Below are 26755 nucleotides of genomic sequence, written 5' to 3'. Positions count from 1 at the left end.
TGTTATAAGCATAATAATTTTTTGTGACCCAATTTTATTCAAGTCTAAATGAATACAGAGCCAAACCTTAGAATGGGGTCCGTTCTCAGTTAAAGTTCGAAGCTTTCCTCCCAACGCGCAAAAAATATTCAAAAGATAGTTCTATTAACAACAATATTACGATTCTAAAGATAATTAGAAAAAAAATGGCGGAAGACGGTTTAATTATTAACCTTGCTACACCAACTACGTCGGTTCTTCAGCATCTACCCAGAAGAGCAGTCAAGGGAAGGTGGACCCAAAGAGTTAAAGCCAACCGCACTCAGCAGAAACGGAATCGAACTTCCTCTACCCCACAGCGTGCTTTAGAAAAGAATACCGATGAGTCCAGAAAAGCGAATAGAGTGAGTGGGAGCAACGGTATTGCTGTTGAGCCTCGAGAAAGACAGTTAAGAGATGAATCAGACGTCATTCTTCCTCAGTTACAGCAGCAACACTCTATTGACCGTGCTCCTCATTCTTTTCATAATAATTACAGTGGCTCCAAGTCAAAGGGGCAGGTAGTCTCCTCGTTGTTTTCATCAAACCCCGAGGTTTCAGTTGAACAACCGGCGCAAGAAGCAGCAGTGCCTCAAGATCCCTCTAATGCTCCACTAAAAGGCCCAGCCAATTCTTTTGCTGCTTTGGGTCTCCATCCGACCTTAGCTTCTCACCTCTCCACAAAAATGTCTCTTGAAAACCCAACAGCTATTCAGCGAGCCGCCATACCTTTTTTGATCGATACCGCGAATCCTCAGGATGTTTTTATGCAAGCACAAACTGGATCCGGGAAAACCCTGGCATACGCTCTTCCAATAATTAATGCATTACTTTCGTGCCCTGACAAGATTGATCGGGAATCAGGACTATTTGCAATAATCATTGCACCCACTCGTGAACTTGCGAATCAAATTCTTGGAGTTTTAGAAGACATTGTCCGCTGCTGTCACTATATCGTGCCTGGAATTGTCATTGGTGGAGAGAAAAAGAAGTCGGAAAAGGCAAGACTACGAAAGGGTGTCAACATTCTTGTCAGTACTCCCGGTCGTTTGTCAGATCATTTTGATAACACTGAAGCCATGCATTTATCTTCAGTTCGTTGGGTTGTTCTCGACGAGGGTGACCGTATGACTGAACTTGGTTTTGAAGAGACAATTACAAAGATCTTGGGAAAGATTAAGAGCAGCTCGAAATTATATCGGGATCGACTCCAAGGCCTGCCAACGAAAAGAGTTACGATTCTTTGTTCTGCTACATTACGAGATGATGTTCAAAAGCTTGGTGAAGAATCACTAGTCGACGCGGTTCACATAAATACTGCCGAGGAGAACGAGCCTGGTGAGGCTGCGGAAGGCAGCAACAAAAAAGTAGATGATTTTTCTGCTCCAGATCAATTGTATCAAGAATATGCTGTGATCCCAATGAAACTGAGACTCGTATCATTGATTGCAGCTATTGTCAAAATATTAAAAGCCAAACCAGACGCGCGAATAATGATCTTTTTGAGTTGCTCCGATTCTGTTAATTTCCATTTTTCAATGCTGACTCGGGAAATTGATGCTAAAGAAGAAGGAGACCACGAAAACGATTTACAGTCTACTTCAAAAGAAGAGAAAACCGCTCTTCCGTCACATACACTCCAGTCATTTCTTAGCCAGGGTCTTCCGATCATCTACAAGTTGCACGGATCTCTCCCACAACCGCTCCGTAAGTCAACACTGGCAGGATTTTCTAAAGCGAGCTCTGGAGGTATCTTATTGTGCACCGACGTGGCATCGCGGGGACTTGATCTACCTGCTATCTCACATGTCATTGAGTTTGATCCACCTTTTGCTTTGGAAGATCATCTTCATCGTGTTGGTAGAACAGCTCGAGTTGGTCATTCGGGATGGGGTACACTGTTTGTACTGCCTGGTAAAGAAGAGGGATATGTAAGCAATATTCTACTTCCTTTACATAAGTCAAAGATTGTAAGACAAGATTTCAACACCGTTCTGAGTCAGGCATTTGGCTCTGGTAAAATCGTGAAGAAGGGACAGCCAGGATGGCAGGACATCGCGACTGAAACGCAGTTACAAGTTGAAAGATGGATTTTGAGCAGCCAGGTAAACTCAGCTCTGGCTAAAAGTGCATTTGGTTCCCATATCAGAGCCTACACCACACATTTGAGTACTGAACGAGAGTATTTCAATGTTCGTGATTTACACTTAGGGCATTTAGCCAAGAGTTTTGGACTGCGAGAAACACCTGCCGGAATGGTGCGTTCGGCAAAGAACTCTGCTGCCAGTGAAGGGGATAAGAGAAAAAGAAACGGCAGTGACAATGGACCAGATTATGCGAAGAAACGGATGCTTAAGATTGCGGGTATCCATGCTAATGTTGGCGCAGACGAGTTTAATTTGGGTTAGAAAAATGACTGGCGTTTTTTCTTCTTTTTCGGTGGAATTTGATTGTATGTACAATACGTTATGCATTAATTAATAAATGTCCCATAAACCTATGCGCCCATCCTTTCCTCCTACAGCAAGCCAATGCCGGCTTTTTGCTTTCTGCTCGGCTTTGTGTCGCAATGCCTTACCAATGACAAAAGACTGAACCTCTTTATGTTGACGCTCAGGCGAGGTTTCTTGTGTGTTCTCATCACTGTCGATAATTGTCCTTCCAAATTCTAGACAAGAAACGCCATCTTGCCGACCGCCAGGAAAACTAGCTAGCAGCTTCATTGAAAAGTATCGAAATACTCGCACATTGCCGTCCCAGCATGCAACAGCGAATATTTCCCCATCATCTCGTAAATTTAGCGAAGATATACCAGTGTGCTTAATATCATGTGAGGAAATTGGAATCGAGGGCGATATAGCAGAGTGCTTCTCATTTTCACTGATTGAGTGGCCAGGTGACTTTGGCGATGATGGGTAAAGAGTAGGAGGTCTGTCAAGAGGATGTTTCACAATTTTCGAGTCTGCACCAGAGGTAATAACAGTAGCGTCGTCTGCGTGAACAGCTAAAGAAAGTACGGGCTGGCTGTGCGCTTTACATAAATAAACGATATTAGTGGAGCCATTATCCTGCAACTGAAAGATCGCAACATGTCCAGACTCGTATCCCGCAATCAAAACGTCAGCATGAAGTGCCAAAGCCATGATTATTCCTGTCTTTATACCTGCCGAGATTGCTTTATATGGCCGAGAAAGCGCCGGGAGAAGGGTATATATATCAATCTGAAATTAATCACGATTAGCCGCCGAAAACGGAAGATATTGAGAGTTCAGAAAAGCCATACAGTATCTGAATCCAAGGTCCCAGGGACAGCAATCAAATTAGATCCTAAAGTAGCAACGGAGCAAAAATTCAGGGCATTGACGTCCATTGAGGCGACAAGCCATGGCTTGCGCCATGCGTCGGGAGTCGACATGGTGGACGGTGTCGGAATGTCTGTATCGAGGGTGGTTGGATCAAGACGATGCACATATAGCTTATTGTCTCGTCCATGACTGTTAATATAAAATCAGATGTTTGGATTAGTATTAAAGTTATCAGTAGTAGTGAACATACGTGAGCAGCAGGTCGTCAGAAAGCCACTTTACTGTAAGAATTGATTCGGAGTGCGACTTCCAGACCGCCAATGGACGTCGTGTTAACACAGACCAATGAATACACCAACCCGAATCATCCCTGATAGAAAAAAAATGAGTCCAGGTCGAATCAATTAAATAGAATTTGCTCACCCAGACACCAATCTCAGGTTTGATTCATGAAATGCAAGTGATGTGATAGGCTGTGCCAGTGCCCGCAGAGTCGCCACGGCAGCAGGATATGCCATAAAATACTGATTTCAGATTGTCGCCGTCTGCGAGTGCTCAATTTGTAAAGCAGCCTATACTCGACTCGTTCGATCGGTCTGAATAAAAGCCGACAATTGATGGCTTAGTCACCTTTTGGGAAAGCTTATAGTAGAACGTGGTGGCGTTCAAACCCTTAACCCAGTGCGGCTCTAAAAAATATTCAGAATGTTTATCAGCCTCCTCGCTCAGTTTCTCTCTTTTCTCAACTACTACAAGTTCTCAGTTCTCCACTCATGGCTCGCATCTCTGCCACCGCTCCGGCTTTTACACCGGCGCTCAACGGAGGCAGCCGAGGACTTTCTCCGGCTCAGTCCGGTTTGTCGACTCCAATGTCGTCCTCGACGTCGCTCTCGTCGCTCGCCTCGCAAGTCTCCTCTGTATCCTTGCAGCCTTCTCCCGCGACCGACGCTCTCCTTGCGCTTCAGAACGCCTCTTCTCTCGGTGCAGCTCGCTCCTCTGCTGGAGATTTGGCTGCTATCTTACTCGAAGCTGGACCTGCTGCGTTGACCTCCTATGGGTATGCGCATTTCTTCTTTCATACTTTTTCTTTTCAGTGCTAATGTGGTGCAGTGTTCTGGATAAGATCAAAGCTATGACTAAAGGCAAAGCCACTGCCCTTAACAAAGAGATTGCCCTTCTTGCTTTTACGACCTTAATCAAGCAGTTTGGTTCTTCTTCTCCCGCAGAAGCCTATTTTGTGCCTTACTTTACCCTTCCTTATGATCTTTTGGCCGAAAAGGAGCTCTCGGTGCGCAAGGCGGCCACTCTCGCCGCCGACGTCGCGCTCTCCGTCTACCCGGTTGAAGCCCTTACCGCCTCTTTAATTCCCCTTCTGAACGAGTATCTCAACTCTACCGCAAAGTGGCAATCTAAGATTGGAGTTCTGCGCCTATACGAAAAATTTGCAGAGTGTATTCCGGCCGACGCCCTGCTCCATGAATTTGTCAACATTGTGCCTGTTATCACAAATCTTATGCATGATATGAAAGCAGATCTGTCAAAGGCAGCATGCAGAACGATGATAGCGCTCGCCAAGATTATCGACAATCAAGATATTGCAAACAGATTGCCTTTGATCGTTGATACCATGGCTAACCCTTCTTCTGTCCCTGCCACCGTCCTCACTCTATCCCACGTGACATTTGTCGCTGAGGTAACAGAGCCTGTTCTTGCAATGCTTGTTCCCATTCTTCGTCGTGCTCTCACCCAGGGAGGTGCCTCCCAAGACCTTCTTCGCCAGACTGTCATTGTTGTCGAGAACTTGACTCGACTCGTCAATAATCCGCGCGAGATTCGCGCCTTTCTTCCCGACCTACTTCCATCTGTTTCAAAAGTTTACAACACTGCTGCCCTTCCTGAGGTTCGTGCGCTCGCAAAAAAAGCACTTACTGTTCTTGAAGCGGCTGAGAAAGAAGTCGGCGTTAATCACATCACTGCAGCTGATCTCGTTGACAAAATCTCTTCTATTGATATTGGCTCTGATCAACTGGTCATAAAATATGTTTCCGGTCTTGTTGCTGTTGACGTCAAGACGCAAGATTGGGATCGTGTGCCTGCCGTGATCACACCTTACTTTGCAAACATTGATAACGCTACGGCTGTGGCCAAGCAGATTACCGAATATTATGATGCTTTGTTCAATCCTCGCGTTGTAGATGACTCGGGCGAAGAAGGAATCGAGATCGTCAACGCTCGTTTCTCTCTTGCCTATGGTGGAAAAATGCTGCTCAACAAGACTTATCTACGCTTGTATAAGGGACACCGTTATGGTCTTTGCGGCCGCAATGGTGCCGGAAAGTCTACTCTTATGCGAGCAATCTCTAAGGGTCAATTGGAAGGGTTTCCTGATAAGAGCGAACTGCGCACCTGCTTTGTCGAGCATAAGTTACAAGCAGCAGAGGGAGACATGGATCTTGTGTCATTCATTTCCATAGATCCAGAACTGCAACATGTCAAGCGCGAAGAAGTTGCCCAGGCTCTAGAAGAAGTCGGCTTCGACGAGAGTCGTCGCGCACAAAATGTCGGTGCTTTGTCCGGCGGATGGAAGATGAAGCTTGAGCTTGCTCGTGCTATGCTTATGAGAGCTGATATTCTACTTTTGGACGAGCCCACCAATCACTTGGATGTTGCAAACGTTAAATGGCTTGAGGATTATCTTGTGACCCATACAGATATCACGTCTTTGATCGTTTCTCACGATTCAGGATTTCTGGACACGGTTTGTACGGATATCATTCACTACGAAGACAAGAAACTTGTATATTATAAGGGAAATCTTGCCGATTTCGTCCGTGTGCGTCCTGAGGGTAAGTCGTATTATACCCTTTCTGCATCAAACGTCAAGATGACGTTTCCCCCTCCTGGAATCCTTGCGGGCGTGAAATCAAACACGCGTGCTATTGTGCGTATGAATGATGTTACCTATACGTATCCGGGTGCGAGCCATCCGAATTTGTCGCATGTCTCTTGTGCTTTATCACTTTCCTCCCGTGTTGCAATCCTAGGAGCAAATGGTGCCGGAAAGTCTACTCTGATCAAGCTCTTGACCGGTGAATTGATCCCGCAGGAGGGAAAAGTCGAGAAGCATCCTAATTTGCGCATCGGTTACATTGCCCAGCATGCGCTTGCCCATGTCGAGATGCATCTTGAGAAAACTCCCAACCAATATATCCAGTGGCGATACGCAAACGGTGACGACCGAGAAGTCCATATGAAGGCTTCGAGACAACTCACTGCTGAAGACAAAGAGCAGATGGCTAAGACGATTGACGGTAAACATGTGGAATTTCTTGTTGGTCGTCAAAAATTGAAAAAATCATTTCAGTATGAAGTTAAATGGGTTGGATTGAATCCCAAGTACAACTCTATGATTAGTCGTGAGCGTCTATTGGACCTCGGCTTTCAAAAGATGGTTTTGGAATTCGATGATCACGAGGCTTCTCGTGAAGGTCTCGGATACCGCCAGCTATCGCCTCCTGTTATCCGTGAGCACTTTGAGGGCGTTGGTCTCGATGGTGATATCGCCGATCACGTTCAGATGGGTGGTCTCTCTGGAGGACAACTTGTCAAAGTTGTAATTGCAGGTGCCATGTGGAACAACCCGCACTTGTTGGTACTCGATGAACCTACTAACTATCTTGATCGTGATTCACTTGGAGGTCTTGCTGTTGCTATCAGAGATTGGACTGGAGGGGTGATTATGATTTCTCACAACGAGGAGTTTGTGGGAGCCTTGTGTCCCGAGCAATGGAGAGTTGCAGATGGCAAAGTCACTCAAAAGAGCACCGCTGTTATCGCTAACGATCGTTTTGAAGATTCATCTGCTGCCGCGTCAGCTGTGCCGTCGGCTGTTGCGTCAGCTGTGCCGTCGGCTGTTGCTTCAGAGGCTTCATCGCGCGCGGCTTCTCCTTCTCCTGCTGTCACTGACGATTCATCTCCAGCTAATATCAAAATCAAGGCTAAAAAGAAAAAATTGACTAGGAATCAGCTGAAGGAGCGCGAAGCTAGACGTCGTCTGCGCCATATCGCATGGCTGAGCTCTCCAAAGGGCACCCCTCATCCTCCTGACACCGATGACGAAGAATAAATGCTGTAAATTATTTATTTTATAGATACATCTCTATGAGATTCGACGGGGCGTGTTTAGATTTTGTTTTTAAAGTTTCGCTTTATGTATTCGCTATATGGGGATTTAAAAAAGTTCGTCTGTAATAACGGTATGGATAAAGAAGTAAGAAATCATTAGTTGCTGGTTTCTTTTATTTTATTTTTATTGTTTTTGTTTCTGGTTGTCATTGTAGATTTCTAATAGATTTGTTTTATATTATTTTGACTGGATTATCATTATGAGATAAAAGATATATATTTAATCAAACTAATAAAGGGGCAATCTTATGTTAGACTCAATTTGGCTTCGTCTTCGATACTGATTGCTTCGCCCTCCAAAGCCTGCTCCGTTTCTTTGACAAGTTGGTTCATAAAATCTAGGTTCTCCTCCTTACCAATAATACTGACTGTATTTATTCCCGCAGCCATATGCGGATAGCTTCCGATCTTGATATCAAACTCATCAGCTCTGGCTTGCATTTCTGTCAAGAAATGAGCCATTTCAGACTCTGCTTTCTTGGTCGTGACTAGTAGTCTATGCTTTCGCTGTGAACTTGGGATTCGAGGTGTAATATGGGGAAGCAGTCCTTTCAAAAGCCCATTGAAAAGTTGCGGGATTCCGGGAAGGATGTGGATTTTACTCATGACGCATACCACCGGAACCCAAGAGTTGTCGAGAGAATAAATGATGTCAGTCTCGGCCTCGTCCTTTCCACAGGGTAGTGTTGCCATACGTAGTTGAGCTTTGACAGCTTCGGCATCGTTCGGATCAATTCGACGACGACCTAGTCGCTTCATGCGGTCAACTGTTTCTTCGTGAAGGACTAGAGGAAGATTGAATGCTTTGGCGACTAGACAAAAGATTAACAAAAGAGAAAAAATGCGAAACGAACTGCCATACTTGATTGATAAGTAATATCGTCATGAGTCGGCCCAATTCCTACATCTCATTTAGCCAAAGGCAACCAAGATCTGTAAAAAGTATGAATGACGCTACCTCCTGATGTGACTATAAAATCATAATTTTTGACCATTCGCTGGCAGGCTTCGACAATTTCGTCCTCGTCGTCTGCAATCACCTCAATCCTTTTAAGATCAAGACCGATTTCGAAGCATAGTTTTGCAAATGAGTGTGAGTTGGCATCGCGAATTTTGCCGTTCAGGACTTCATCGCCAATAATCTATTGCCTGGTTAGTACGGTTAATATAGATATCAATATTCGGATTAAGGGTTGAGTTACCAGACAAGCGGCAGTTGAGAGGGAATATGTTGACATTGCTGCTCTAAAATAAATATTAAAAGTCCTTGTCAGATTCGAGAGATTACTACAGCTGACACGTCGATAATAAAGCAATGATGACATGTGCTTAGTAGATTACTATCAAGTATGTTGTGCGGGGAAAGGGGAAAAATGCACGAAGCTACTTTCTGCGGCGGCATCGATCATTCAGAATTATCAGAAGGGTCTCTTTTCCTTTGCAGAGTTAACTACAGCATATAGTTCAGCTTACATTGTACTTTGCAACATAAACAACTCATTTTATGCTCCAAAAATTCTATACAAATTATGAGAAATTTCACTGCTACACAGCTGCTGGTGATTAGTTGGTTTGGTGGGGAAATGCCCATTACTATATTCTATTAATAAATGGCAGCTCTTTCCCTCCAGTTATATCGTCCAAGACAAATTGTAAATTTGTCAAAGGCGATGTACAGTAATTTTTGCAAATGTAAAACAGTCAAGGAGAAACGCAAAAAAGCAACCAGAAGTAAATCCATTACCCGACAAAACAGCGATAAGACATAAGGGTATATAAGTGGTTCAGACTAACGCTTCTCATCTTGACCCCTGCAGATTCTCTTCCGGCTTAAAAATCCAGCCGCATACTCCAAAAACAGTCTTCCACTGATCAAGAATACTAATCAACACGCTCGCAATCACTACTTGAGCCGGTAACTGTGTCTCATCAAATTTGAGCTCCCAGATTCGCGTTCCGATCCGGCGGGCAACGCCAATCCGTTCGCGTATCTCAGAGTCAGTGGGTAGAGGTCTGGTAATAATACGTTCGAGAAAGCGCTCCTTTCCGGTCCACTGAAAAGTGCTTCCGTCAGGCAGAATAAAGACTCGATAAGTATCATTGCCTTCGACGGCATGACGCATATTAACAAGCCCCAGCTGGCTCAGCGATGGATCATATTGATGAAATAAAATGCTGCTATAAAGACCCTCAATAGTGATTGTTGCCAAAGGCTTCGAATCATGCGCGTCGAGCAGAGTATAAATCATACCTTTTGATTCGATAGGCATATTTCTGACGGCATCGATCTCTGACGACGACGGGGATTGGCGAATGAATTTATACACCTTTGTACCAGACCGAGTAAATACGTTAAGTACTTTATCACTAGATCGAAACAGAGGCCGAATGCAATAAGAAGTCAGTCCCGATTGCGGCAACTCTCTAATCAAAGGATGCGACCCAATCTTTGGATTAATGAGAGTATTGTGGACTTGGAGAGCGATACCAGTTATCGCAGCTAGAGCAACAGGAACAGCAAAAGGTAGAAGCAGAAGTGGCAGCGCCATAGGTAAAAATACAGAGAATTACAGATTATAGAAGAGCGTAGACACAAGCTGCGTAGACACAAGCTGTTTATTGTCTGCAATCTTGAACTGATTTCCATCTGGGCCGGAGCACGTGAGATTCTGACGTAGCAGCGCGCGTCAAGCCTAATCTCTAAATTAAATGTAGTCACGCTGAAGATCCGTTGCTGGTCGTCAGTCAGACTCGGCGTTGCTCTATAGTCATTATGTAAACTGTCGAAGTCTATGACTCGGGTATAATTGCACAAGTGACCCTTCAAGGATGAGACCGTTGAAGTCTCTTTAGCGACTTGAAGCACGCCATCTAGCTAAACTACTTTGAGACCTCTAGAATATCAAAAAAAAATTAATTAATCGATAAATCAATAAATTAATAAATCAGATAAGACCATAATTGTTCTTTCGCTCCGAACAATCAGAACGATCAGGTTCGCTGCTTGTATTTTTGACATTTTGCACCTTCTTTGTTTATCACTATTCAATTTGTCAAATCTATAGAAAACTATTCATAATAGCATACAGTCCATTCGGTCTCTGGATCCGCTCTGGCGGCCGATACCGAGTTTCAAGTGTTACTTCGTCCGGCGCATGGAACCCGCCGCACGCTAATGTCAATGTAAGCAATGTAAGCACCACGCATGAATTTGGTGTTATAAGCTATTCTAAGCCGTAACGCAAGTGAATGAGATGGTACCAGATTGCCCGCAACAAAAAAGGTCTCTGAGTGAGTGATAGTCTCTGCTCTGCTTCTTCCTAAATACCAAGCTGACGCTTCTTCTAGGTTTGCTAGAGACCTATTTTGCCAATCGTGCTTTGATCGATTTTTATCGCAGTGTTTCATTATGGATCGAACTCCAGCATCCAGTCGGCAAGGAGACTCTTGTGCAGAGTATCGCACAGCTTGTTCCCAAACACCCTGCTTTGTGCTGCAGCATCTTCGGCGCAGACCAAAAATCTCTGCGAGTGGTGGTCTTAAAGCAGATTGACTTGGATGCTGTCATCAGCTTTCAAGACGGCAGCGAGAGCGACAATTTCCTTCCGAGTTTGATACGGAATACCAATGAGACCAAATTCGAATTCAACATTGAGAATACGCCTTTATGGAAGGTGGTCATTTACAACAATAGATTTGTGTTTTTTGTATTTGATCATTCGCTTTTCGACGGCGTTTCTGCAAAGATCTTTTTGAAAGAGCTCGCCAACCTTGCTCTGTCAGCATCACCGCCGTCGTCATCCGACACCGACTCGAGAATCCTAAGCATCCCTTCAAACATGTCTGCTCCTCCAGCACTAGAGAATTTGGCCAAAATGACCCCCCCTTTTTCTTATGTGGCCAAGAGCATGCTGGCCGAGTTTGCTCCTGGCTGGCTTCGTCTAAAGCCTAAATCAAATAGAAATCCATTAATATACCCTCCTCTCTTCCACCCCATATATGATGGCAAGCAGAGACTACGGGTCTTCTCAGCCTCTCAGTCTATAAAACTCTTGCAGCAAGCTCGGCAACATCGCACGACTGTCACAGCTGTCATTTGTTTTGTCCTTTGCGTTGCTTTCGGACAAACGTTTGAGGACTCTGCCGACGTACATTTACAAGTTCCTTTGGATGCTCGACGCTTTATCCCCAAATCTTCAGATTTTCCGAATCCAGGCGATCTTATTGGTCCATTTGTGTGTCAATATAGCACCGATATTCCGCGAGTGACCGAATTTAATTGGCATGGCGCAGCTGCGCTGGGCGACGGCCTTGAACAAGGAACGAACTTGGAAGCTTTATATGTGCCTGCACTTATCAAATTTCTTTTTGGCAGAGTGCAAGAATGGATGCTGAGCAAATTAGGGCAATCGCGTGATAATGATATCGAAGTTTCTAACGTCGGCGCGAGCGACTTTCCGGAGGGAGTTTCGAGTTTTGGATTTTCACAACCTATTGGGACCATCAACCCAGCAATTAAATTATGTGTTGCGTCTGTGAAAGGAGGAAAGCTTTCAGTAACACTGACCACAGCTGATAGTATCATTGGCGAAGGAAATGGGGACAAGTTATGGAATCGCGTGGTGGATATACTCGACAAGATTACAGCCGATGATGCAGATTAATTTATAATAATACTGAAGAGTTTCTGTAATGTACTATTTTTGCAGCACAATCTTGCAGTCTACTCTGAGATAATAGGACGTTACTTTTTCAACTATGTAGCTAGTCTCGTAAGACGACGCTATACTACTTTAATGTATATCCAAATCTAGGAGAATGAACTGTATTATTCAGCAGAGGACAGTCTCGCTATAAACAGAATGGGACAATCAAAGCATCCACAAATTCACAACTCCAGAACAGAGCATTTACGATTTGAACCTCACAGAAAGAGTTTTATCCGATTTCAGGTATATACCACCAACGCCTAGCGGTGTGCTCCATTGATCTAGTATACTTACAAGGGCGGTTGAAAAAATTACGGCGGCATCTAAATCGGTGTTGCTGTCGTAGCCAATTTTCCAAACGCGAGTTCCAATATTAGATGCCTTGGCAATTCGCTTATATTCTTCCATAGATGTCCCCGGTGGGGAAGACTGGTAAATGACGCGTTCTAAGTTATAATCGCCAGTCCATTGATATGTTGCGCCATCGGGCATGATAAACATCCTGTACGTCATTCCCTCACTCACGACATGACTGATGGTCAATAAATTGAGAGAATTGTAGTTTTCTTCGCCGTCCGGAGTTGGAGCATGATGAAAAAGAATGTGGCTTTTGATTCCAGCAAGATAAATGGTGCAGACTGGATTCTTCGATGCATCAAGCATCGAGTAAAGAACCGCATTTCGCAACCTAGCTGCAGGTCTGTGCCGTACAAAGGAGTAAATGACATCGCCACTTGCTGCCCGCACATGGACAAGCTTATTGCTAGTCCGAAACTGGGGTCGGATAGTGAAATTCAGCCTGCTTGCGGCGTCATCACTGTGAGGCTCTTGTGAATGTGCAGCTTTGTCGCTGCTGTGACCGATGACGACATGACGAGAGATTAGAGCAGTGACTGATACTGCAACAGCCGCCGCCGCAACGCCTAGCACTAAAGATATTGACATTTTGATTGGCCAGGCACGAATGTTTGAAGTGGATAATTTAAAATTGTATGAGGAGACGATCGCTGTGACTCGGCCTGGAAGTCCTGACATAAAGTTTCATTTCTAACGTGCGGCGCGTTCCAGAAGCCGAGGCTGTGTACCTTTCCGCCCGCGCCAGCCAGGCAACGAAGCTTCAGGGTCCCAGGGCATTCTTGCGTCACTGTGACTCGTCACAGTGCCTCACGGGAGCATTCTAGTGGACGGCCTGAAACTATGATCTCGAAGACAGCGGCGGCATATGCAATTGGGTATAAATAGGGCCCTTGTCCGCCGCTCGCTGGTGAAACATTCTTAACTCGCCTCACTCACTTACTATTAATCACAACTACACATAATCAGAAATGGGTCTTTTCTCTTCCTCCAATGATGATGGTAAGTCGCTTTGCACTTCTATTGCACACAGCCGTTGCTAACACACATGTAGACGACCGTCGTCAGTCAGGTAATGACTCGTACGGCCGCGACAACGATTCTGGCTTCGGATCGTCAGGCCGCGACAACAGCGACTCCTATGGATCCTCAAACAAAGATTCTTATGGCTCCTCTAACCAGGACTCGTATGGCTCTTCTAACCAAGACTCGTATGGCTCCTCTGGTCGCGACAACTCAGACTCATACGGCAGTGGACGCGACAGCTCATATGGCTCTTCTGGTCGCGACAACTCAGACTCCTCCTACGGTGGAAGCAACGACCGCTCGTATGGTTCTGGAAACGACAACTCAGACTCGTATGGTAGCAAGTCGTCATCCTACGGCGACAACGATAACTCATACGGCTCGTCCGGACGCAAAGGTGGAGACTCATCCTCTGGCGATTTGTACGGCTCTGGAAATGATTCTTACGGATCTGGTCGTGGTGACAACAGCTCTTTTGGTTCCAGCGGCGACTCTTATGGCTCATCTGGACGCGGTGGAAGTGATTCGTTCGGTGGCTCCGGCGGCGACTCTTATGGCTCGTCCGGACGCGGTGGAAATGATTCGTACGGTGGCTCCGGCGGAGACTCTTATGGAGGATCGCGAGACAACTCTTCCTACTAATTAATGGCAGGCAGTGGATTATGAAGGATTTATGTTAGTATAGCTTTTAAATAACAGATGATTTTTTTTCCTATATTTATTTTGTAGATCTCTTGAAAACGATCTCTAAACGCCTGTATTGAATCTTCTGTTGGGGGCACTGATGTAGCCCCTGGTATTACGCCATCGGTGACGTCAGAATTAATGACAGCAGTGTCGGTTCTTGACAATTCTTTACTATAAAAGATTATACGGCAGTGAGAACAAAAAACCGCCAGTCTTTCGGCGCGTACGGCTCTACACTATTCAATCTATGAAGATGAGCCGTGCCCCTTGCTTGAGATCTTTTGTGCACAGCCACCTGTGAGCAACAAATCTTAAATGTGCAGTCCACTTCGGCACCGCACGGCAATAAGCTGGAATATAGCCCATATTTTAGTCTGACGAGACATTCTGATTCTCAAGGAAACGTACGTCCATATTCGGTGCTGGATGGATGCAGCATTAGATGATAGGGCCGGGCTAAGTCATGTCTATTGCCGGAGTGTCGATTTCTGAATGGTCCCGGATATAGGTCTGCGGCAACGGCATCCTGAACAGCAGAAGAGAATAGGTAGCCGTTCCGTGAATAGATACTCGAAATATTGCACAAATAATTGATATACAAAAGTGGAAGTAGAGCATGCTAATACGAACATGTAAGAACTTATTAGTCATTTTGGCAAATATATTAGTCAGTGCTGACGCCTTCAGGGGTAACTGACAGTGTAAAGTCAATTCGACCAATAAATCTTTTGATGTAAGATTTCCCAAAGTAGTCCGGTGATATCCAACCAAGAGTCGAAAAATCACGAATCATTGACTTTCCATGAGCCTGCCACCACAAGAGTAGCCATGTCAACTGTGCCGTTTCTTAACGAAAAAATACAAACCGAAAGTCTTTCGACCAAGATACCTCGAAATTTGTAGTGACTTCGAGCTTGGTGAAGTAAGCTCCGCTTTAGTTTTCCAAATACTTTCAGGATCTTTGAATTTTTGCTTCCCTATAGAGCTTCATATCACGCATTGCCTCGCCCAGAGAGACCAAAAAAAGTGAGAAAAGAAAAGTGAGCTCCCTAAAGATGAAGAGAAGGGAAGCTAGTCGTGTATTTAGAAGACAACATGTACGTAGGTTTTCGGTAGGTTATCTATAATTACACGCCTAGGCCGAACCGCACAACTGACTTAGCGGATGCTAAAAAATGCATTAAATCATCTATTTATATACAGTCAATGCCAGATTCTAGAGTCTCTCATTTTGAGTCTGTAGATCCGACAGCAGCCCGAATTATCATCCTGAATAGCTCGAGATCCTTCTCAGCATCTTCAGGCGTCGTCTTGACCGGCGTGCCCTCAGTGACAAGTTTATAAAGCTTCTTAGCCTCAACAGTGTAGGGATCCTCGTAAGTTTTTCTAATCTTAGACTCATGATACTCACCGTTGACATTTTCTTTGATGGTCATAATAATGGGTAGGCCCTTAACATACGGAGTGTCGTACTGGACTGTGACAGACTTACTTTGACCGACAATCTCAATACAAGCGTCAAATAAAGGCAGCGAGTTGATACCAGTCTCATAAGTGCACACAAAAGAGCCGTAATCGAATAGGGCAGTCACGAATGGTCCATTACCGTTGAGAATGCGTGCGCCTAGTACACCGACAGGCATTCCAAGAGCTTCGCGCATCAACGACAGATCGTGCGAACCAAGACCGCAAAGCAGTCGCCACGTGCGTTGGGTGAGAGGGTGCGGATCAGAAACTCCAGCCTCGACTTCGAGAGCCTGTTTGACAATATCTGCGCCGCGCGCCGCTCTGTCCTCGCCGTCAGCTTCGGTGAAGTCTGAAAATCGTTTGGGGAATGTCCCGGATTGGTTAACAAAAATATCGTTAGGGCCGATTATATCTAGAGTGACAGTTAGCCGGCAGAGAAATACGTAGAAAGCATTTACGAGCATACCTCTGACACGAGCATAGTTGATTTTGTCGAGCCCACCTATCTCCTTGACAGCATCCTCAAAGATTGGGGCGTAGCGCCGCATGTAGCCAACCATAACCTTTCCCTTGGACTTTTTGGCAGCAGCAGAAATAAGGTCAGCATCACGGTCGTTGAGAGCCATAGGCTTCTCTATCAGAACACTCTTATCGTTTTCCAGTGCAATAAGGGCATGTGCACAGTGGTATTCGTCAGAATTGACGACGAATACGACATCAACATTGTCGGACTTGCATAGAACGCTGGCGTCCTTTGTAATTTCAGGAGCAGTGCCGCCTGTGACCTTCTTCTGACAGTGCTCGAGAGCATTTTGCGAAACATCACACAGATAGGTGATTTGGTAGTAATCGGAAAGAAAGTTGAGAGTGGGGATATGCACAACCTGCGCTACTTCACCGCAACCAATCAAGCCGACGCGGAGGATACTAGGGGCGGTCATTGTGATTTCGGGTAGAAATGATATGAAGATTTATAAATTATACCCTACACAGTGGGTGAGAAGGCAACATATAATACTAACAAAAATCCCCGCTCCAGGCGGGTCCCCCTATTTTATGTACCCCTCTAGCGTTATATCCGACGCGATGTCGGATGTAGATTATCAGTGCCCGGGGAGTATCGGCATTGGTGGCAGATAAAAACCCTAGCCACCCCCGCGTTTACTATCCCTTTCGCATTTTAACTTTCCTGGACGCAGGCAGCCTCCTGGCGCGGCGCGGGGAGTTCAGTAGGGTTTAGTAGGGTTTCCAATTGACCGAATACTCGCAGTAGACATCCAGATAACTTATGATTTGAATCTGCTCGTACAATATCCACTTAGTGCCAGAGGTTGTGTCAATACCATTTTGATAGTCGTTTCGTATATAGGATTGCCGCCTAATAAAATTTTTATCTTATTCAATCCACCGACGTAATCAGTTATACAAGAATCCCCCCCATGTCAAGACGCATACGTACATCGGTCCAGATGTATTCGAGTGTGCTACGCAGTTCTTTGATATCCGGAGATTCGTCTTCCCAGTATCGTAACATTGCGATATCGCGTTCAATGATGCGACGCACCGAATCATCATACTGCAGTTTGCGGCTCTTGATCCCGGCAAGAATTAGAGCGCAGTCAACAAATCGTTGACGGATCGAAAACCACGAGCCGTGGTGACGATGCCGATAATGCATGCAATTATTGAGCGAGTAATAGAACAACTTTCTTAGCCGGGGATCTAAGAATGAGCTATGTGCACTGTCGAGGGGATCTATGGCGTGAACTGCGACATATAGCAGCGGCCGGTAAATCAGTTTGTATATTTCCCAAAATCGAGCTTGAAGGACTCCTTTCACTTCATCCTCAAACCCAACATGATCCATTTCAAAAAAAACCTCGGGAACAATTTTGGAGTGGCATAGAGAAAGTTGAGTTTCCACTTCTGTCACAATATCCACAAGCTGTTCAAATGGCACGTCAAGCCAGGTTTCCTGAGGGCTGCAGTACAATTTATTGATCATACGATTCTCGATCTTGCGTAGCGCAATCTCAGTCAAATAGTAAAACCAGCTTTTGCGCTCAACCGAACTACTAACGCTTGATTTCAAGATGTTGATTTCATCTGGCGAGTGCTGTTCGCTGTTCTCCACCGACTCATCCCAGGCAACAGAAGGAGGCGATGGAAACATACTTGGATAGATTACGTCGACAATACCGGATGGAGGCGTAGGAATGATCGATCGAATTTCACTATCAGTATTGTAAGACCTCGATATCAATAGAACTAAAAAGAAGAGATTTCAACTTACCATTCGGATTTCAGAGCTGTCCAGAGAAGGCGTTGTTCTAAGCTACGATCGATGTCCGACCACTTACTATCCCGATTCTGTCGCTTAAAATAAATCTGACAGGACACACAAGCAAGATGGAATTGACGCCAGGCCACGAGTGGTTGCATAGTAAACATTAGATAGATGCCAGAAAGCACATAGCACTGGATCTGGACAAGAGAGAATTTTCGGACAATACTGAGACGTTTAGAAGCTTCGCAATAATACATTTTTGAATGCTGGATATCTGCATATGAATCGGCAATTGAGCTGGATAAAGGATCAATCATTAAATCATCAGGCAGTAGCGCTGAATAAGGAGATGAAACAGCGCCAAGTGCACAGACATGGAGCATCAGACATGATTCGTCGTCCCATTTGAAACCATGTTGGATAATATTCGCTGCAGACTTGCGTAACCGCTGGAAGTCGAGAATTGGATTTTTAATATGTACATTAAGTAAAAAGCTATCAACAAGCTCCCAAAGCTCAGTTGTCGGTATAGCTTGGTTGTTAGCATAATCGTAAACCTCTAAGCTAGAATTTGCCTCAGCGTCGAGAAGGCTTTCAATAAGTGGCGTAATTGTGTAAGGCAGTTCAAATATCGGCCATTTGAGAATTTTCTCATCGTATAATTCATCAGTCGGAAATCCTAGGGTATCGATAAAGGAGTCCGAAGATTCGGATGCGGCTGTATTAGAGGGAGACACAGAAATCATTGAGTTTGAGACGGCGGACTCGGTAGGTGCTTCGGACGGTGGCAATGTAAACAAGTTCATCGGTGTCTTTGGCAGCAAATGCGACTGTGAAGCAGATGAAGCAGCCTTCGACTGCTTACGCGGTTCATCACAAGAACCGCGAGCCAAAAGAGTTTTCAGGTCTGCCGCTACGGCATTGAGGTGGTCGAGGATCTTTAGACTTGCAGGGTCGAATCTATAGACCACGTTAACAAAATATAATGATCAACCACAAAATAACTAAATCACGTACGATGAATAGTCACTTTCAGTAGTCTCATAAACACAGTGCATACCAATGCGAGTGCAGAATCCACAAGCAGGGCGGATGTTATCGCACTTGGTCTTGCGAGCGCGACATGTCTGACAGGCTTCGACAGCGCGTCTCCGGGGGTACGCGGGGCGTAAGCTGTCAGATCGACGTTGTCGCTTCGCGGCAGGCTGCATATATATGTAATTGATACTGGTTCACTACCGAGGATGTTGATTTGGAGATGGTGATTTTTGCAGTTGGGATAGCGCTCGCAGAGCTTTTGCGGGGGTGCTACAAAGTTAGCTGGTTCGCGCATCTTGCGCTCACTTAATTATATGCATCTAGTAATCTGGTGCCAAAACTGATCACGTGAATATGTAAGGAATTTTTGTGAAATTCTAATAGAAACTTGATAATTATCACGAATACAATAATAATGCATTCACATTCGGTTAAATAATTTTATGCATTTATCACATCCTACGAATTTGACACCAAAAAAAGAGGGAAGGCCACGACACTGGTAAAACATGCAACTTTCTAGATGGTAGGTACCCTTATAGACCTGTCCACCAGAAGGTCTTAGCTGTGGTAAAAGACTGTTCCAGCAAAGTCTGCTGGCTGGTAGTGCCGACGAGCACACTGTACAAGGCTTGTTCGCTAATCCAAGCCTTACGTGTTTCGTCATAAAATGAAGTGGCATACTTGAGATCAATTTCTACCTCAACACTCTTGGTTTCGCCTGCAGGGACAAAGACTTTTCGGAAGCCTTTAAGCTCTTTCGGGGGGCGATTGACACTCGGATCGTGCTGTTTAATATAGACCTGTACAACTTCCGCACCGTCCGGACCGGACGTATTGTGCACTCCAGTCGTTACCGTAATGCTGTTGTCAGTAGCAATAACAGAAAGATCTGAGAGTGTAAACGTGCTATACGATAGACCATGACCAAATGGAAATAGCACTTCTTTCTCAAGAGATTCATAGAATCGATATCCTATATAAACATCTTCCCCGTACAATGTACGTCCACGCTCAGAACGAAAGTTGAGGAAAGTTGGATTGTCTTGAACTTTCTTTGGGAACGTGACTGGTAGTTTTCCAGAAGGGTTGACATCGCCAAAGAGGACGTCCGCAATAGCATTTCCAGTCTCATTACCGCCATACCAAGCCTCCATCACAGCATTACACTCGGTTATCCATGGCATCTCCACAGGCATACCAGACTGAACAACAACAACAGTGTTAGGGTTCCCTTCAAGGACTCTACTAACCAACTCATTCGTCTTTCCAGGCAGATCAAGATGACGCCTGTCGTAGCCTTCCGACTCCCAATCAGCCGAAAGTCCAACACAAAGCACAACCTGGTCGACGGACTTAGCCACCGCAACCGCGCTCTCAATCTCGGCAGACTCATCAATAACGCGAGCAAGACCGACACGTAAGCCACCGCCAGCAAAGGAAACAGAGTTAGATTTCAGTTTGCTAGTCTTTGCACTGCCAAATGTGACCTTGATATCGTACGACTTCCCTGCTTCAAGTAGTACAGTTCCGACTTCTTCAAGAGTACCACGCGTAAAAAATGACTCGCCAGGCCGCTGGACAGATTCATTGTCAACAATCAGCTGGTCATCCACAAAAAGCTTAGCAGTACCGTATACGGTGACTCCAAACTTATATTCTCCACTCTCTTCGGGGATAAATGATGCCAGAACCTCACCGTAATAAACTGGCTTACCCTTAATCGCAGGATGCGCGTAATCAACGAAAAACATTTCAGCCATACGTAGTTCAAGTTCATCGACATGCCTTCGAGTCAATACCTCAGGCCCGTCAACAAAAGTGCGGAACACTACACCTTTTTTGCCTGATGGCATAAACGTGTTCGGCCCAATAACAGGTAGCATTTTATACCCACTTGCGCCTTCAACATAAGTAACTTTTCCTGATGTCACCTTTGCGGAAATGCCCTCATATGGTGTGACAGCGTAATATGGCAGCAAAGACGCCGATCCACCACCGCAGTAGGTGGATATCTTTGCATTTGGGCCAATCACTGCTGTCATCTTGTCCTTACTTAATGGCAAAACACTCTTATCGTTTTTCAAAAGTACGATCGAATCAGCAGCGATCTTTCGCAACAGTGCGGCGGTCTCAGGAGTGTCCAATGCCTTTTCCGAGGCGTCGTGGGGGATACAAGCCTTTTCAGCACGATTCACTAGTTTCAAAACTGTGCGAACACGCTCGTCAATGGTATGCTGGGCGATAAGCTTTGCGTTGACATCTCTTTCAACCAAAAAACCTCTAAAAGAAGTTGGACCAGGCATATCTATGTCAAGGCCAGCGTTGATTGCATCCGCGGTCGAATATGTTCCATACCTTGATTTGTTAGCAGCTGCAAAGCAAACTCCTCAATCCGTAGATAAATTAAGAATGCATACCAGTCACTCATGATAAGGCCATCCCATGACCACTCTTTGCGCAGCACTTCATCAAGAAGGTATGTACTTTGACTGGCGTGGACTCCATTAACTCTATTGTAGGCAGTCATAATGGCACCAGGTTTTGAGTCCCTAATCGCAATCTGGAAGGGTAAAAGATAGATCTCACGCAAAGCACGTTCAGTAAGAATTGAATTAACACTGTTGCGTTCGTGCTCTTGATCGTTGCATACAAAATGTTTCAAAGTGGCTGTCACATTCGTACTCTGAATGCCGGAGATCACAGCCGCAGCCGTGAGACCAGACAGAACAGGGTCCTCTGAAAATGATTCGAAACCGCGACCACCAAGAGGACCTCGTTGCATATTTACTGTAGGCCCAAGAATGACATGCGCACCTTTTGCTTTAGCTTCTTCTCCCATCGTGGAACCAGCACGAATCATTAAGTCATAGTCGAATGTTGCTCCAAGAGCTGTGCCACATGGAAAGCACGCGGCAGGAACTCCATTGAAGAATCTAGTGCCACGTACACCGTTGGGGCCATCGGTGAAGCGCAGTGACGGGATTCCAAGCTCAGGAACGGCTGCCGTATGCCAAAAATCGGCACCTTCCAAAACATAACTATTAGTTTATCGTCGAACTTTTACATCAAGATTTCACATAACTTACCGGAAAGCAGACGCACTTTATCGCTTTGAGAAAGCTTTGCAACTGTGTCTTCGATATCTAACATAGCACAACGACGTCGATAATATAAACACTCAAATGTTTTTAGTCCGAGATATATTCCCTTTTTCTGACCAGCTTTCTCAGATTGCTTGAGAGAATGACGGAATGATATGTGCGAGGAGGAGCAGATGGTTTGTTGTCTCGGCCCAGTTGCATCATTAAGTTCTAATTAAGTTCTAATTATGTCGTCTAATCGCGGAGTATCGGCAGCAAAATTAGGTTGCGGCTTCCAGGGTCCGAAACACCACAAGCAATGTCGCGCAGCCTGGGTCAAAACCTGGCACCCCACCTATTTTATATACCTATATTTTGCATATATCATACCTGAGTTAAATGCCGAATCTTTAAAATGATTTACTAAAAGCTAATTCATATCAAATGCTATACAGTGAAAATATACGAGTCAAGTATTTTGGAGTATTCATGAATAATAGAAATAATAGGAAAAATTAAGTAGATTAATGTTTATTAGTGACCGGCGGTGCTACCCAAATCAGTCATTTCGGCCTGCTCTGCTTGTTCTTCCTCAACTTTGTCACGCATACTATTGAGAATATTTGAAACCTGCCGATTAGCCTCCGTATCTCCAGCACTCTCTTTGTCAAACACCAGAGCCATCTCCTCTAAAGTATGTCCACGAGTCTCTGGGTAGGCGAAATAGGCAGTGATGATGACAGCTATGATGACAGCCAAAAATACAAAATAGTACTTCCATGCTATATTTTCGAGAGCGATGGAGTTTACGAAAAGATTGAAAATCAACGCAAGGAAAGACGAAATTTGAACAACAACAAGACCTCTAGAGCGATTCATATAATTCCAAATCTCGGCAGGATATGAAAAAAGGAGTGGTGTGAACGCAATATCATAAAATCCATAGTAGATAAACAGAAACGGAATCATAGCTATACCAGTAGAGTCGTTCCCAGTGTTCGCGAATGATCCAGAAAGCGCGGTGATCATTACATACGAGAAGAGCATACCCACGCCAGATGTCAAGAAAAGCATACGTCGACCAGCATAATCCACAATGACGGCAGAGAAGAGCGCACACATCAAATTCCATAGTTGCAGGAATCCATTGATCAAAGTCTGTTTCGTATCGGTAGTAATACCGACAGACGTCAGAACAATAGACAGATAGTAGCTCACGACGCCGACACCATTCCATTGCGAAAAAAAGCCAAGAGTGATGGTTATAAATAGACGATGACGATTGCCAGGAGTTTCCCAAAGGTTAGACCATGTCGTATTTTTGGCTGCATACTTCTCGAGCTCAATAGCGCGACTAATCTCCTCCATCTCAAAATCAATTAACACTGAATCTCTATCACCTCCAGCATGATATTTAATCAGTACCTCACGAGCCTCGGCATGACGCATCTTAGAGATTAACCAGCGTGGAGATTCAGGAAGCAACAATGCTGGGACTAAAAGAAGAACTGGTATACCACACTGCAGCAATGTTGGGGTACGCCAACCCCATGCTCCAAGATTTCGCGTACCAAACGTGACCCAAGCAGAGAGCAATGAGCCAACATAGTAGAAGCAACTGCAATAATGGTTAGAAGAGGGTTATCTATAAAACCTACACGGTTTTTATCATCTCCAAGGAAGCCATACTTGTAGAGCGAAGTTGTTCGTGCTCGGTGAGTGGGATAGGATATCTCAGCAATCATAAGAGGGGCTCCCAAGACAAATGATGCGCCCAGACCGACAAAGAATCGTCCAATGATGAACATAGCGATATTTCGTGCACCAGCACCAAGACCTGCTCCAAAAGAAATAAAAGTGATGCAAATGAGTAGTGGAATTTTGCGACCTAGTCGCTCTGCAACATATCCGACAAAGCACAGTCCGACAAGACTGCCTATACAGTTAATCGCGTTGATAAATCCAAGCCACCCGCCAGTGGGTCTCTCCATGAATGTCTGCCAGCTGTTGAGAGACTGCAGTCCATTCATTAGAGACCCGTCGTAGCCAGTCGTTGACGAAAAGAACATGCAAGTGAAAATGTGAAGGTTCAGCTTGAGAAGATGAGGCTGGCGGTACCATGGTTGCTCCGATACGGGAAGGATCTAACGAGAACAAATCATATATGTATTAGTCAAGAGAGCATGCAGTCATATATCAGAATTATCTGAACAAATGAAGTCCATACCGCGGCAAGCTCGTCGCCAACAGTAAGCGCGTTTTTGCGCCTGACAGATTCGATATGCTCCGGAGTCATAATGTGGAAATAAGATGATAGCGGCTTAGTTTAGCGAAATCAACGGATGCGAGTATCATTTATATAGTTTCGTGTGTATAGACGCGACAGGCGACTGATTATGCTATGCGGGGTCTCACGTACTATTCCTTGCAATACTAAATCGCGCACCCAATCATTGCGGGGTGCGTCAGCCGGGTCCGCTGTCTTAGGCTCCAACACTAATGCTCACAGCTTTACCCCACGGGGAATACAAATTCTTCCTGACTCTGACCCGCTGCTTGGTATTCGCGGAGTGTCGGCACAGGAATAATCAATGTACTTCCGGCTGTCCTATTGTTGACGTCGGCTGCTTGAGACAGTAGACTTACGCCAATTATCTATCGTACGCAGGGTTATTCTCTCGGTTAGATTGAGGTATCTATAAGCTGGTGATGGCGGCTGACGCTCTCAAGTGGAGGAATTTGCTGCCGTGCTTTTGGACGCATGTGTTGGTACTAGGTACCCCATCGCGATCTAGATAGTGCGGGCAGCTACAGTTTTAGTATTGAAAGGCAAAAGGGTAGGGCCAGAAAGAAGTAAGGATGAATCTTGTGAGTTGCATTCGCGTTTTATCTATTACTCTAATCTGCTTTTATTGCAGATTTTTTGCCATTCTTGACGGTCTTAAAAGCTAAGAAAAAATTTAGTCGATCTGCAGTTGAAGAACGGCATCCGAACACGGCTGTCCAGCTAAAAGTGGTTTCCGAGTCATCTGGCAAAAAAAAAAACTTATTGAGTTTGCGGGTCAGTTGTTCTCGGGGAGTGTCGGCTCCGCCAGAGCCGCATCGCCAACGAGTACTTCCGTTACTCCCTCTATCGCGCGCTATTATAGCGCCGACAGAATATTATCGGAAACCCTTCCCCATAGTTCACAGCCCCATATATAATCGGATTCTACCGAATTCCTCCTCCTGATGGCTATAATATCCTTCTAAAATTTATCTGCGAATAATAAATATGACCTCTGATTCTCTACCTACATTGAGGTGGGGCATAATTGGTACTGGCCTCATCGCCTCCTGGTTCGTTGGTGATATCCAGCGCTCCCGTCAGGATGCCAAGGCAAACCACATTGTTCAAGCTATTGGAGCGTCGACTCTATCAAAAGCCCAGGCATTTGCCGAGAAACACTGTGCAGGAAAGTCACCCGCTGTTTACGGCTCCTACGCGGAGGTGTATGCCGATCCGAATATTGATATTATTTACATCGCTACTCCGCATGTCTTCCACAAACAGAACGCGCTCGACGCTATGGAGGCAGGTAAGGCCGTTCTTTGCGAAAAGCCGATGACTATAAACGCAAAGGATGCACAGGTTCTTATTGATAAAGCAAAGCAAAAGGGCGTGTTTTTGATGGAGGGTGAGCTTTCTGACTTCTGTTCGCATTAATAAGAGAATACTGCTAACGAATAGATGCAGCCGTTTGGACTAGATTTTTGCCTCTGGTACTGAAACTAGAAAGCCTCGTCCATAAGGAGAAGATAATTGGTGATGTTTCTCGCGTATTCGTTGATTTTGGTCTTGATATGAATCTCCCTAGCCTCCCTGCGGACTCTCGCCTGAAAAATCTCAGTCTTGGTGCTGGTAGTTTACTTGATATCGGAATGTACACGCTCATGTTTGGAAAGCTTATGCTAGATAGTGGATTAGGTAAGAACTCTATGGAGCCTAAGGTCGCTTCAACGCAATCCCTTGTAGATGGCGTGGACTATATGAGCAGTGTCATTCTCCAGTACACTCTGACCGGCACTCAGGCAATTCTTACATCTTCTGTATACTATAAGACTGATCCTGAATTTATGCGGATTGAAGGTAGTCTTGGCACTATCACTGTTTCAGGTGTCGCTACTTCAGCTCCCAGGAAAATTAAGATTTCCTATAAGGACAAAGAGAGGGAAGATCAGCTTCTTGAATTCCCGGTTGAAGGCTTTGGGTTTTTCTTTGAAGCTGATGCGGTGGCCCTAGATATTGCTTCAGGAAAGGTCGAAGACGATCGAATGCCTCATGAAGAAACTCTTTTCATTCTTCGACTTATGGACTCAATTCGTGCCGCTGGAGGCGTCGTATATCCTCAGGACTCTTAGATATGTACGTGACAGATTATGGGTGATTTTTTACTAGTAAACGATTTGTATATAGTCTGCTGCACAAATTTACGTATCTTGCTTGACATAGTACAACGACAGTAGGGTTTAGTAGGGTTTAGTAGGGTTTAGTAGGGTTTAGTAGGGTTTAGTAGGGTTTAGTAGGGTTTAGTAGGGTTTAGTAGGGTTTAGTAG

The 26755-nt window shown here is 45.0% G+C and overlaps 13 protein-coding genes across 13 annotated transcripts; 5 read left to right on the top strand and 8 right to left on the bottom strand.

Moving 5' to 3' along the window:
* Positions 1 to 31: 31 nt before the first annotated feature.
* On the top strand, positions 32 to 2521 carry V2V93DRAFT_361772 (P-loop containing nucleoside triphosphate hydrolase protein). Its single transcript, XM_066908179.1, has one exon. It carries the CDS (start codon positions 186 to 188, stop codon positions 2424 to 2426), a length of 2241 nt encoding a protein of 746 aa, XP_066768237.1. The 5' UTR covers positions 32 to 185; the 3' UTR covers positions 2427 to 2521.
* V2V93DRAFT_361768 (WD40 repeat-like protein) lies at positions 2330 to 3942 on the bottom strand. Its single transcript, XM_066908178.1, has 4 exons — positions 3747 to 3942; positions 3574 to 3693; positions 3302 to 3512; positions 2330 to 3239 (listed from the first exon to the last, which is right to left on the bottom strand). The coding sequence occupies exons 1-4, from the start codon at positions 3839 to 3841 to the stop codon at positions 2496 to 2498; spliced, it is 1170 nt and encodes a 389-aa protein (XP_066768236.1). The 5' UTR covers positions 3842 to 3942; the 3' UTR covers positions 2330 to 2495.
* A 136-nt stretch (positions 3943 to 4078) lies between these two features.
* On the top strand, positions 4079 to 7689 carry V2V93DRAFT_361767 (P-loop containing nucleoside triphosphate hydrolase protein). Its single transcript, XM_066908177.1, has 2 exons — positions 4079 to 4380; positions 4434 to 7689. Exons 1-2 carry the CDS (start codon positions 4097 to 4099, stop codon positions 7447 to 7449), a joined length of 3300 nt encoding a protein of 1099 aa, XP_066768235.1. The 5' UTR covers positions 4079 to 4096; the 3' UTR covers positions 7450 to 7689.
* A 17-nt stretch (positions 7690 to 7706) lies between these two features.
* On the bottom strand, positions 7707 to 8881 carry V2V93DRAFT_361764 (MoaB/Mog domain-containing protein). The gene is made up of 4 exons (XM_066908176.1): positions 8711 to 8881; positions 8467 to 8650; positions 8371 to 8409; positions 7707 to 8320 (listed from the first exon to the last, which is right to left on the bottom strand). The coding sequence occupies exons 1-4, from the start codon at positions 8831 to 8833 to the stop codon at positions 7755 to 7757; spliced, it is 912 nt and encodes a 303-aa protein (XP_066768234.1). The 5' UTR covers positions 8834 to 8881; the 3' UTR covers positions 7707 to 7754.
* A 25-nt stretch (positions 8882 to 8906) lies between these two features.
* On the bottom strand, positions 8907 to 10297 carry V2V93DRAFT_361762 (uncharacterized protein). The gene has a single exon (XM_066908175.1). The coding sequence runs from the start codon at positions 10055 to 10057 to the stop codon at positions 9308 to 9310; it is 750 nt and encodes a 249-aa protein (XP_066768233.1). The 5' UTR covers positions 10058 to 10297; the 3' UTR covers positions 8907 to 9307.
* A 126-nt stretch (positions 10298 to 10423) lies between these two features.
* Positions 10424 to 12295, top strand: V2V93DRAFT_64 (alcohol acetyltransferase). The gene is made up of 3 exons (XM_066912748.1): positions 10424 to 10700; positions 10755 to 10799; positions 10857 to 12295. Exons 2-3 carry the CDS (start codon positions 10763 to 10765, stop codon positions 12170 to 12172), a joined length of 1353 nt encoding a protein of 450 aa, XP_066768232.1. The 5' UTR covers positions 10424 to 10700; positions 10755 to 10762; the 3' UTR covers positions 12173 to 12295.
* Positions 12245 to 13714, bottom strand: V2V93DRAFT_361757 (uncharacterized protein). The gene has a single exon (XM_066908174.1). The coding sequence runs from the start codon at positions 13250 to 13252 to the stop codon at positions 12419 to 12421; it is 834 nt and encodes a 277-aa protein (XP_066768231.1). The 5' UTR covers positions 13253 to 13714; the 3' UTR covers positions 12245 to 12418.
* Positions 13436 to 14312, top strand: V2V93DRAFT_361754 (uncharacterized protein). Its single transcript, XM_066908173.1, has one exon. The coding sequence runs from the start codon at positions 13565 to 13567 to the stop codon at positions 14237 to 14239; it is 675 nt and encodes a 224-aa protein (XP_066768230.1). The 5' UTR covers positions 13436 to 13564; the 3' UTR covers positions 14240 to 14312.
* A 910-nt stretch (positions 14313 to 15222) lies between these two features.
* Positions 15223 to 17085, bottom strand: V2V93DRAFT_397 (NAD binding Rossmann fold oxidoreductase). The gene is made up of 2 exons (XM_066912533.1): positions 16218 to 17085; positions 15223 to 16163 (listed from the first exon to the last, which is right to left on the bottom strand). Exons 1-2 carry the CDS (start codon positions 16690 to 16692, stop codon positions 15511 to 15513), a joined length of 1128 nt encoding a protein of 375 aa, XP_066768229.1. The 5' UTR covers positions 16693 to 17085; the 3' UTR covers positions 15223 to 15510.
* Positions 17086 to 17171: 86 nt separating this feature from the next.
* V2V93DRAFT_377165 (uncharacterized protein) lies at positions 17172 to 19249 on the bottom strand (the record flags this gene model as incomplete). The annotated part of the gene is made up of 3 exons (XM_066911902.1): positions 17172 to 17985; positions 18045 to 18998; positions 19056 to 19249. 3 exons carry the CDS (start codon positions 19247 to 19249, stop codon positions 17172 to 17174), a joined length of 1962 nt encoding a protein of 653 aa, XP_066768228.1.
* A 214-nt stretch (positions 19250 to 19463) lies between these two features.
* On the bottom strand, positions 19464 to 22411 carry V2V93DRAFT_361745 (glycoside hydrolase superfamily). The gene is made up of 3 exons (XM_066908172.1): positions 22166 to 22411; positions 21497 to 22103; positions 19464 to 21434 (listed from the first exon to the last, which is right to left on the bottom strand). The coding sequence occupies exons 1-3, from the start codon at positions 22227 to 22229 to the stop codon at positions 19613 to 19615; spliced, it is 2493 nt and encodes an 830-aa protein (XP_066768227.1). The 5' UTR covers positions 22230 to 22411; the 3' UTR covers positions 19464 to 19612.
* Positions 22412 to 22629: 218 nt separating this feature from the next.
* On the bottom strand, positions 22630 to 24940 carry V2V93DRAFT_361743 (general substrate transporter). The gene is made up of 3 exons (XM_066908171.1): positions 24387 to 24940; positions 23849 to 24303; positions 22630 to 23777 (listed from the first exon to the last, which is right to left on the bottom strand). The coding sequence occupies exons 1-3, from the start codon at positions 24453 to 24455 to the stop codon at positions 22694 to 22696; spliced, it is 1608 nt and encodes a 535-aa protein (XP_066768226.1). The 5' UTR covers positions 24456 to 24940; the 3' UTR covers positions 22630 to 22693.
* A 257-nt stretch (positions 24941 to 25197) lies between these two features.
* On the top strand, positions 25198 to 26713 carry V2V93DRAFT_383277 (dimeric dihydrodiol dehydrogenase). Its single transcript, XM_066912189.1, has 2 exons — positions 25198 to 25836; positions 25896 to 26713. The coding sequence occupies exons 1-2, from the start codon at positions 25434 to 25436 to the stop codon at positions 26558 to 26560; spliced, it is 1068 nt and encodes a 355-aa protein (XP_066768225.1). The 5' UTR covers positions 25198 to 25433; the 3' UTR covers positions 26561 to 26713.
* The last annotated feature ends 42 nt before the right edge of the window (positions 26714 to 26755 follow it).

The sequence above is a fragment of the Kockiozyma suomiensis genome (assembly GCF_038497685.1).
Source record: "Kockiozyma suomiensis strain NRRL Y-17356 unplaced genomic scaffold V2V93scaffold_1, whole genome shotgun sequence".
Taxonomy (NCBI): Eukaryota; Fungi; Ascomycota; class Lipomycetes; order Lipomycetales; family Lipomycetaceae; genus Kockiozyma; species Kockiozyma suomiensis.
This window is presented reverse-complemented; position numbering and strand designations above follow the sequence as displayed.

What these genes read in the sequence shown, in the direction of transcription:
- V2V93DRAFT_361772 (XM_066908179.1), top strand. Translation starts at nt 186, where the DNA reads ATGGCGGAAGACGGTTTAATTATTAACCTTGCTACACCAACTACGTCG.
- V2V93DRAFT_361768 (XM_066908178.1), bottom strand. Translation starts at nt 3,841, where the DNA reads ATGGCATATCCTGCTGCCGTGGCGACTCTGCGGGCACTGGCACAGCCT. An exon ending in TCTGACGACCTGCTGCTCAC is followed by an intron (nt 3,513 to 3,573) that starts GTATGTTCACTA and finishes TTATATTAACAG; the next exon opens with TCATGGACGAGACAATAAGC. An exon ending in GGACCTTGGATTCAGATACT is followed by an intron (nt 3,240 to 3,301) that starts GTATGGCTTTTC and finishes GATTAATTTCAG; the next exon opens with ATTGATATATATACCCTTCT.
- V2V93DRAFT_361767 (XM_066908177.1), top strand. Translation starts at nt 4,097, where the DNA reads ATGGCTCGCATCTCTGCCACCGCTCCGGCTTTTACACCGGCGCTCAAC. An exon ending in GCTGCGTTGACCTCCTATGG is followed by an intron (nt 4,381 to 4,433) that starts GTATGCGCATTT and finishes AATGTGGTGCAG; the next exon opens with TGTTCTGGATAAGATCAAAG.
- V2V93DRAFT_361764 (XM_066908176.1), bottom strand. Translation starts at nt 8,833, where the DNA reads ATGTCATCATTGCTTTATTATCGACGTGTCAGCTGTAGTAATCTCTCG. An exon ending in TCTCAACTGCCGCTTGTCTG is followed by an intron (nt 8,651 to 8,710) that starts GTAACTCAACCC and finishes ACCAGGCAATAG; the next exon opens with ATTATTGGCGATGAAGTCCT. An exon ending in CGATATTACTTATCAATCAA is followed by an intron (nt 8,321 to 8,370) that starts GTATGGCAGTTC and finishes TCTTTTGTCTAG; the next exon opens with TCGCCAAAGCATTCAATCTT.
- V2V93DRAFT_361762 (XM_066908175.1), bottom strand. Translation starts at nt 10,057, where the DNA reads ATGGCGCTGCCACTTCTGCTTCTACCTTTTGCTGTTCCTGTTGCTCTA.
- V2V93DRAFT_64 (XM_066912748.1), top strand. Translation starts at nt 10,763, where the DNA reads ATGGTACCAGATTGCCCGCAACAAAAAAGGTCTCTGA. An exon ending in GCAACAAAAAAGGTCTCTGA is followed by an intron (nt 10,800 to 10,856) that starts GTGAGTGATAGT and finishes CGCTTCTTCTAG; the next exon opens with GTTTGCTAGAGACCTATTTT.
- V2V93DRAFT_361757 (XM_066908174.1), bottom strand. Translation starts at nt 13,252, where the DNA reads ATGTCAGGACTTCCAGGCCGAGTCACAGCGATCGTCTCCTCATACAAT.
- V2V93DRAFT_361754 (XM_066908173.1), top strand. Translation starts at nt 13,565, where the DNA reads ATGATGATGGTAAGTCGCTTTGCACTTCTATTGCACACAGCCGTTGCT.
- V2V93DRAFT_397 (XM_066912533.1), bottom strand. Translation starts at nt 16,692, where the DNA reads ATGACCGCCCCTAGTATCCTCCGCGTCGGCTTGATTGGTTGCGGTGAA. An exon ending in CAACTATGCTCGTGTCAGAG is followed by an intron (nt 16,164 to 16,217) that starts GTATGCTCGTAA and finishes CTGTCACTCTAG; the next exon opens with ATATAATCGGCCCTAACGAT.
- V2V93DRAFT_361745 (XM_066908172.1), bottom strand. Translation starts at nt 22,229, where the DNA reads ATGTTAGATATCGAAGACACAGTTGCAAAGCTTTCTCAAAGCGATAAA. An exon ending in TAAAGTGCGTCTGCTTTCCG is followed by an intron (nt 22,104 to 22,165) that starts GTAAGTTATGTG and finishes ATGTTTTGGAAG; the next exon opens with GTGCCGATTTTTGGCATACG. An exon ending in GGCCTTATCATGAGTGACTG is followed by an intron (nt 21,435 to 21,496) that starts GTATGCATTCTT and finishes TAACAAATCAAG; the next exon opens with GTATGGAACATATTCGACCG.
- V2V93DRAFT_361743 (XM_066908171.1), bottom strand. Translation starts at nt 24,455, where the DNA reads ATGACTCCGGAGCATATCGAATCTGTCAGGCGCAAAAACGCGCTTACT. An exon ending in TTGGCGACGAGCTTGCCGCG is followed by an intron (nt 24,304 to 24,386) that starts GTATGGACTTCA and finishes TGTTCTCGTTAG; the next exon opens with ATCCTTCCCGTATCGGAGCA. An exon ending in CGAACAACTTCGCTCTACAA is followed by an intron (nt 23,778 to 23,848) that starts GTATGGCTTCCT and finishes CCATTATTGCAG; the next exon opens with TTGCTTCTACTATGTTGGCT.
- V2V93DRAFT_383277 (XM_066912189.1), top strand. Translation starts at nt 25,434, where the DNA reads ATGACCTCTGATTCTCTACCTACATTGAGGTGGGGCATAATTGGTACT. An exon ending in GGGCGTGTTTTTGATGGAGG is followed by an intron (nt 25,837 to 25,895) that starts GTGAGCTTTCTG and finishes GAATAGATGCAG; the next exon opens with CCGTTTGGACTAGATTTTTG.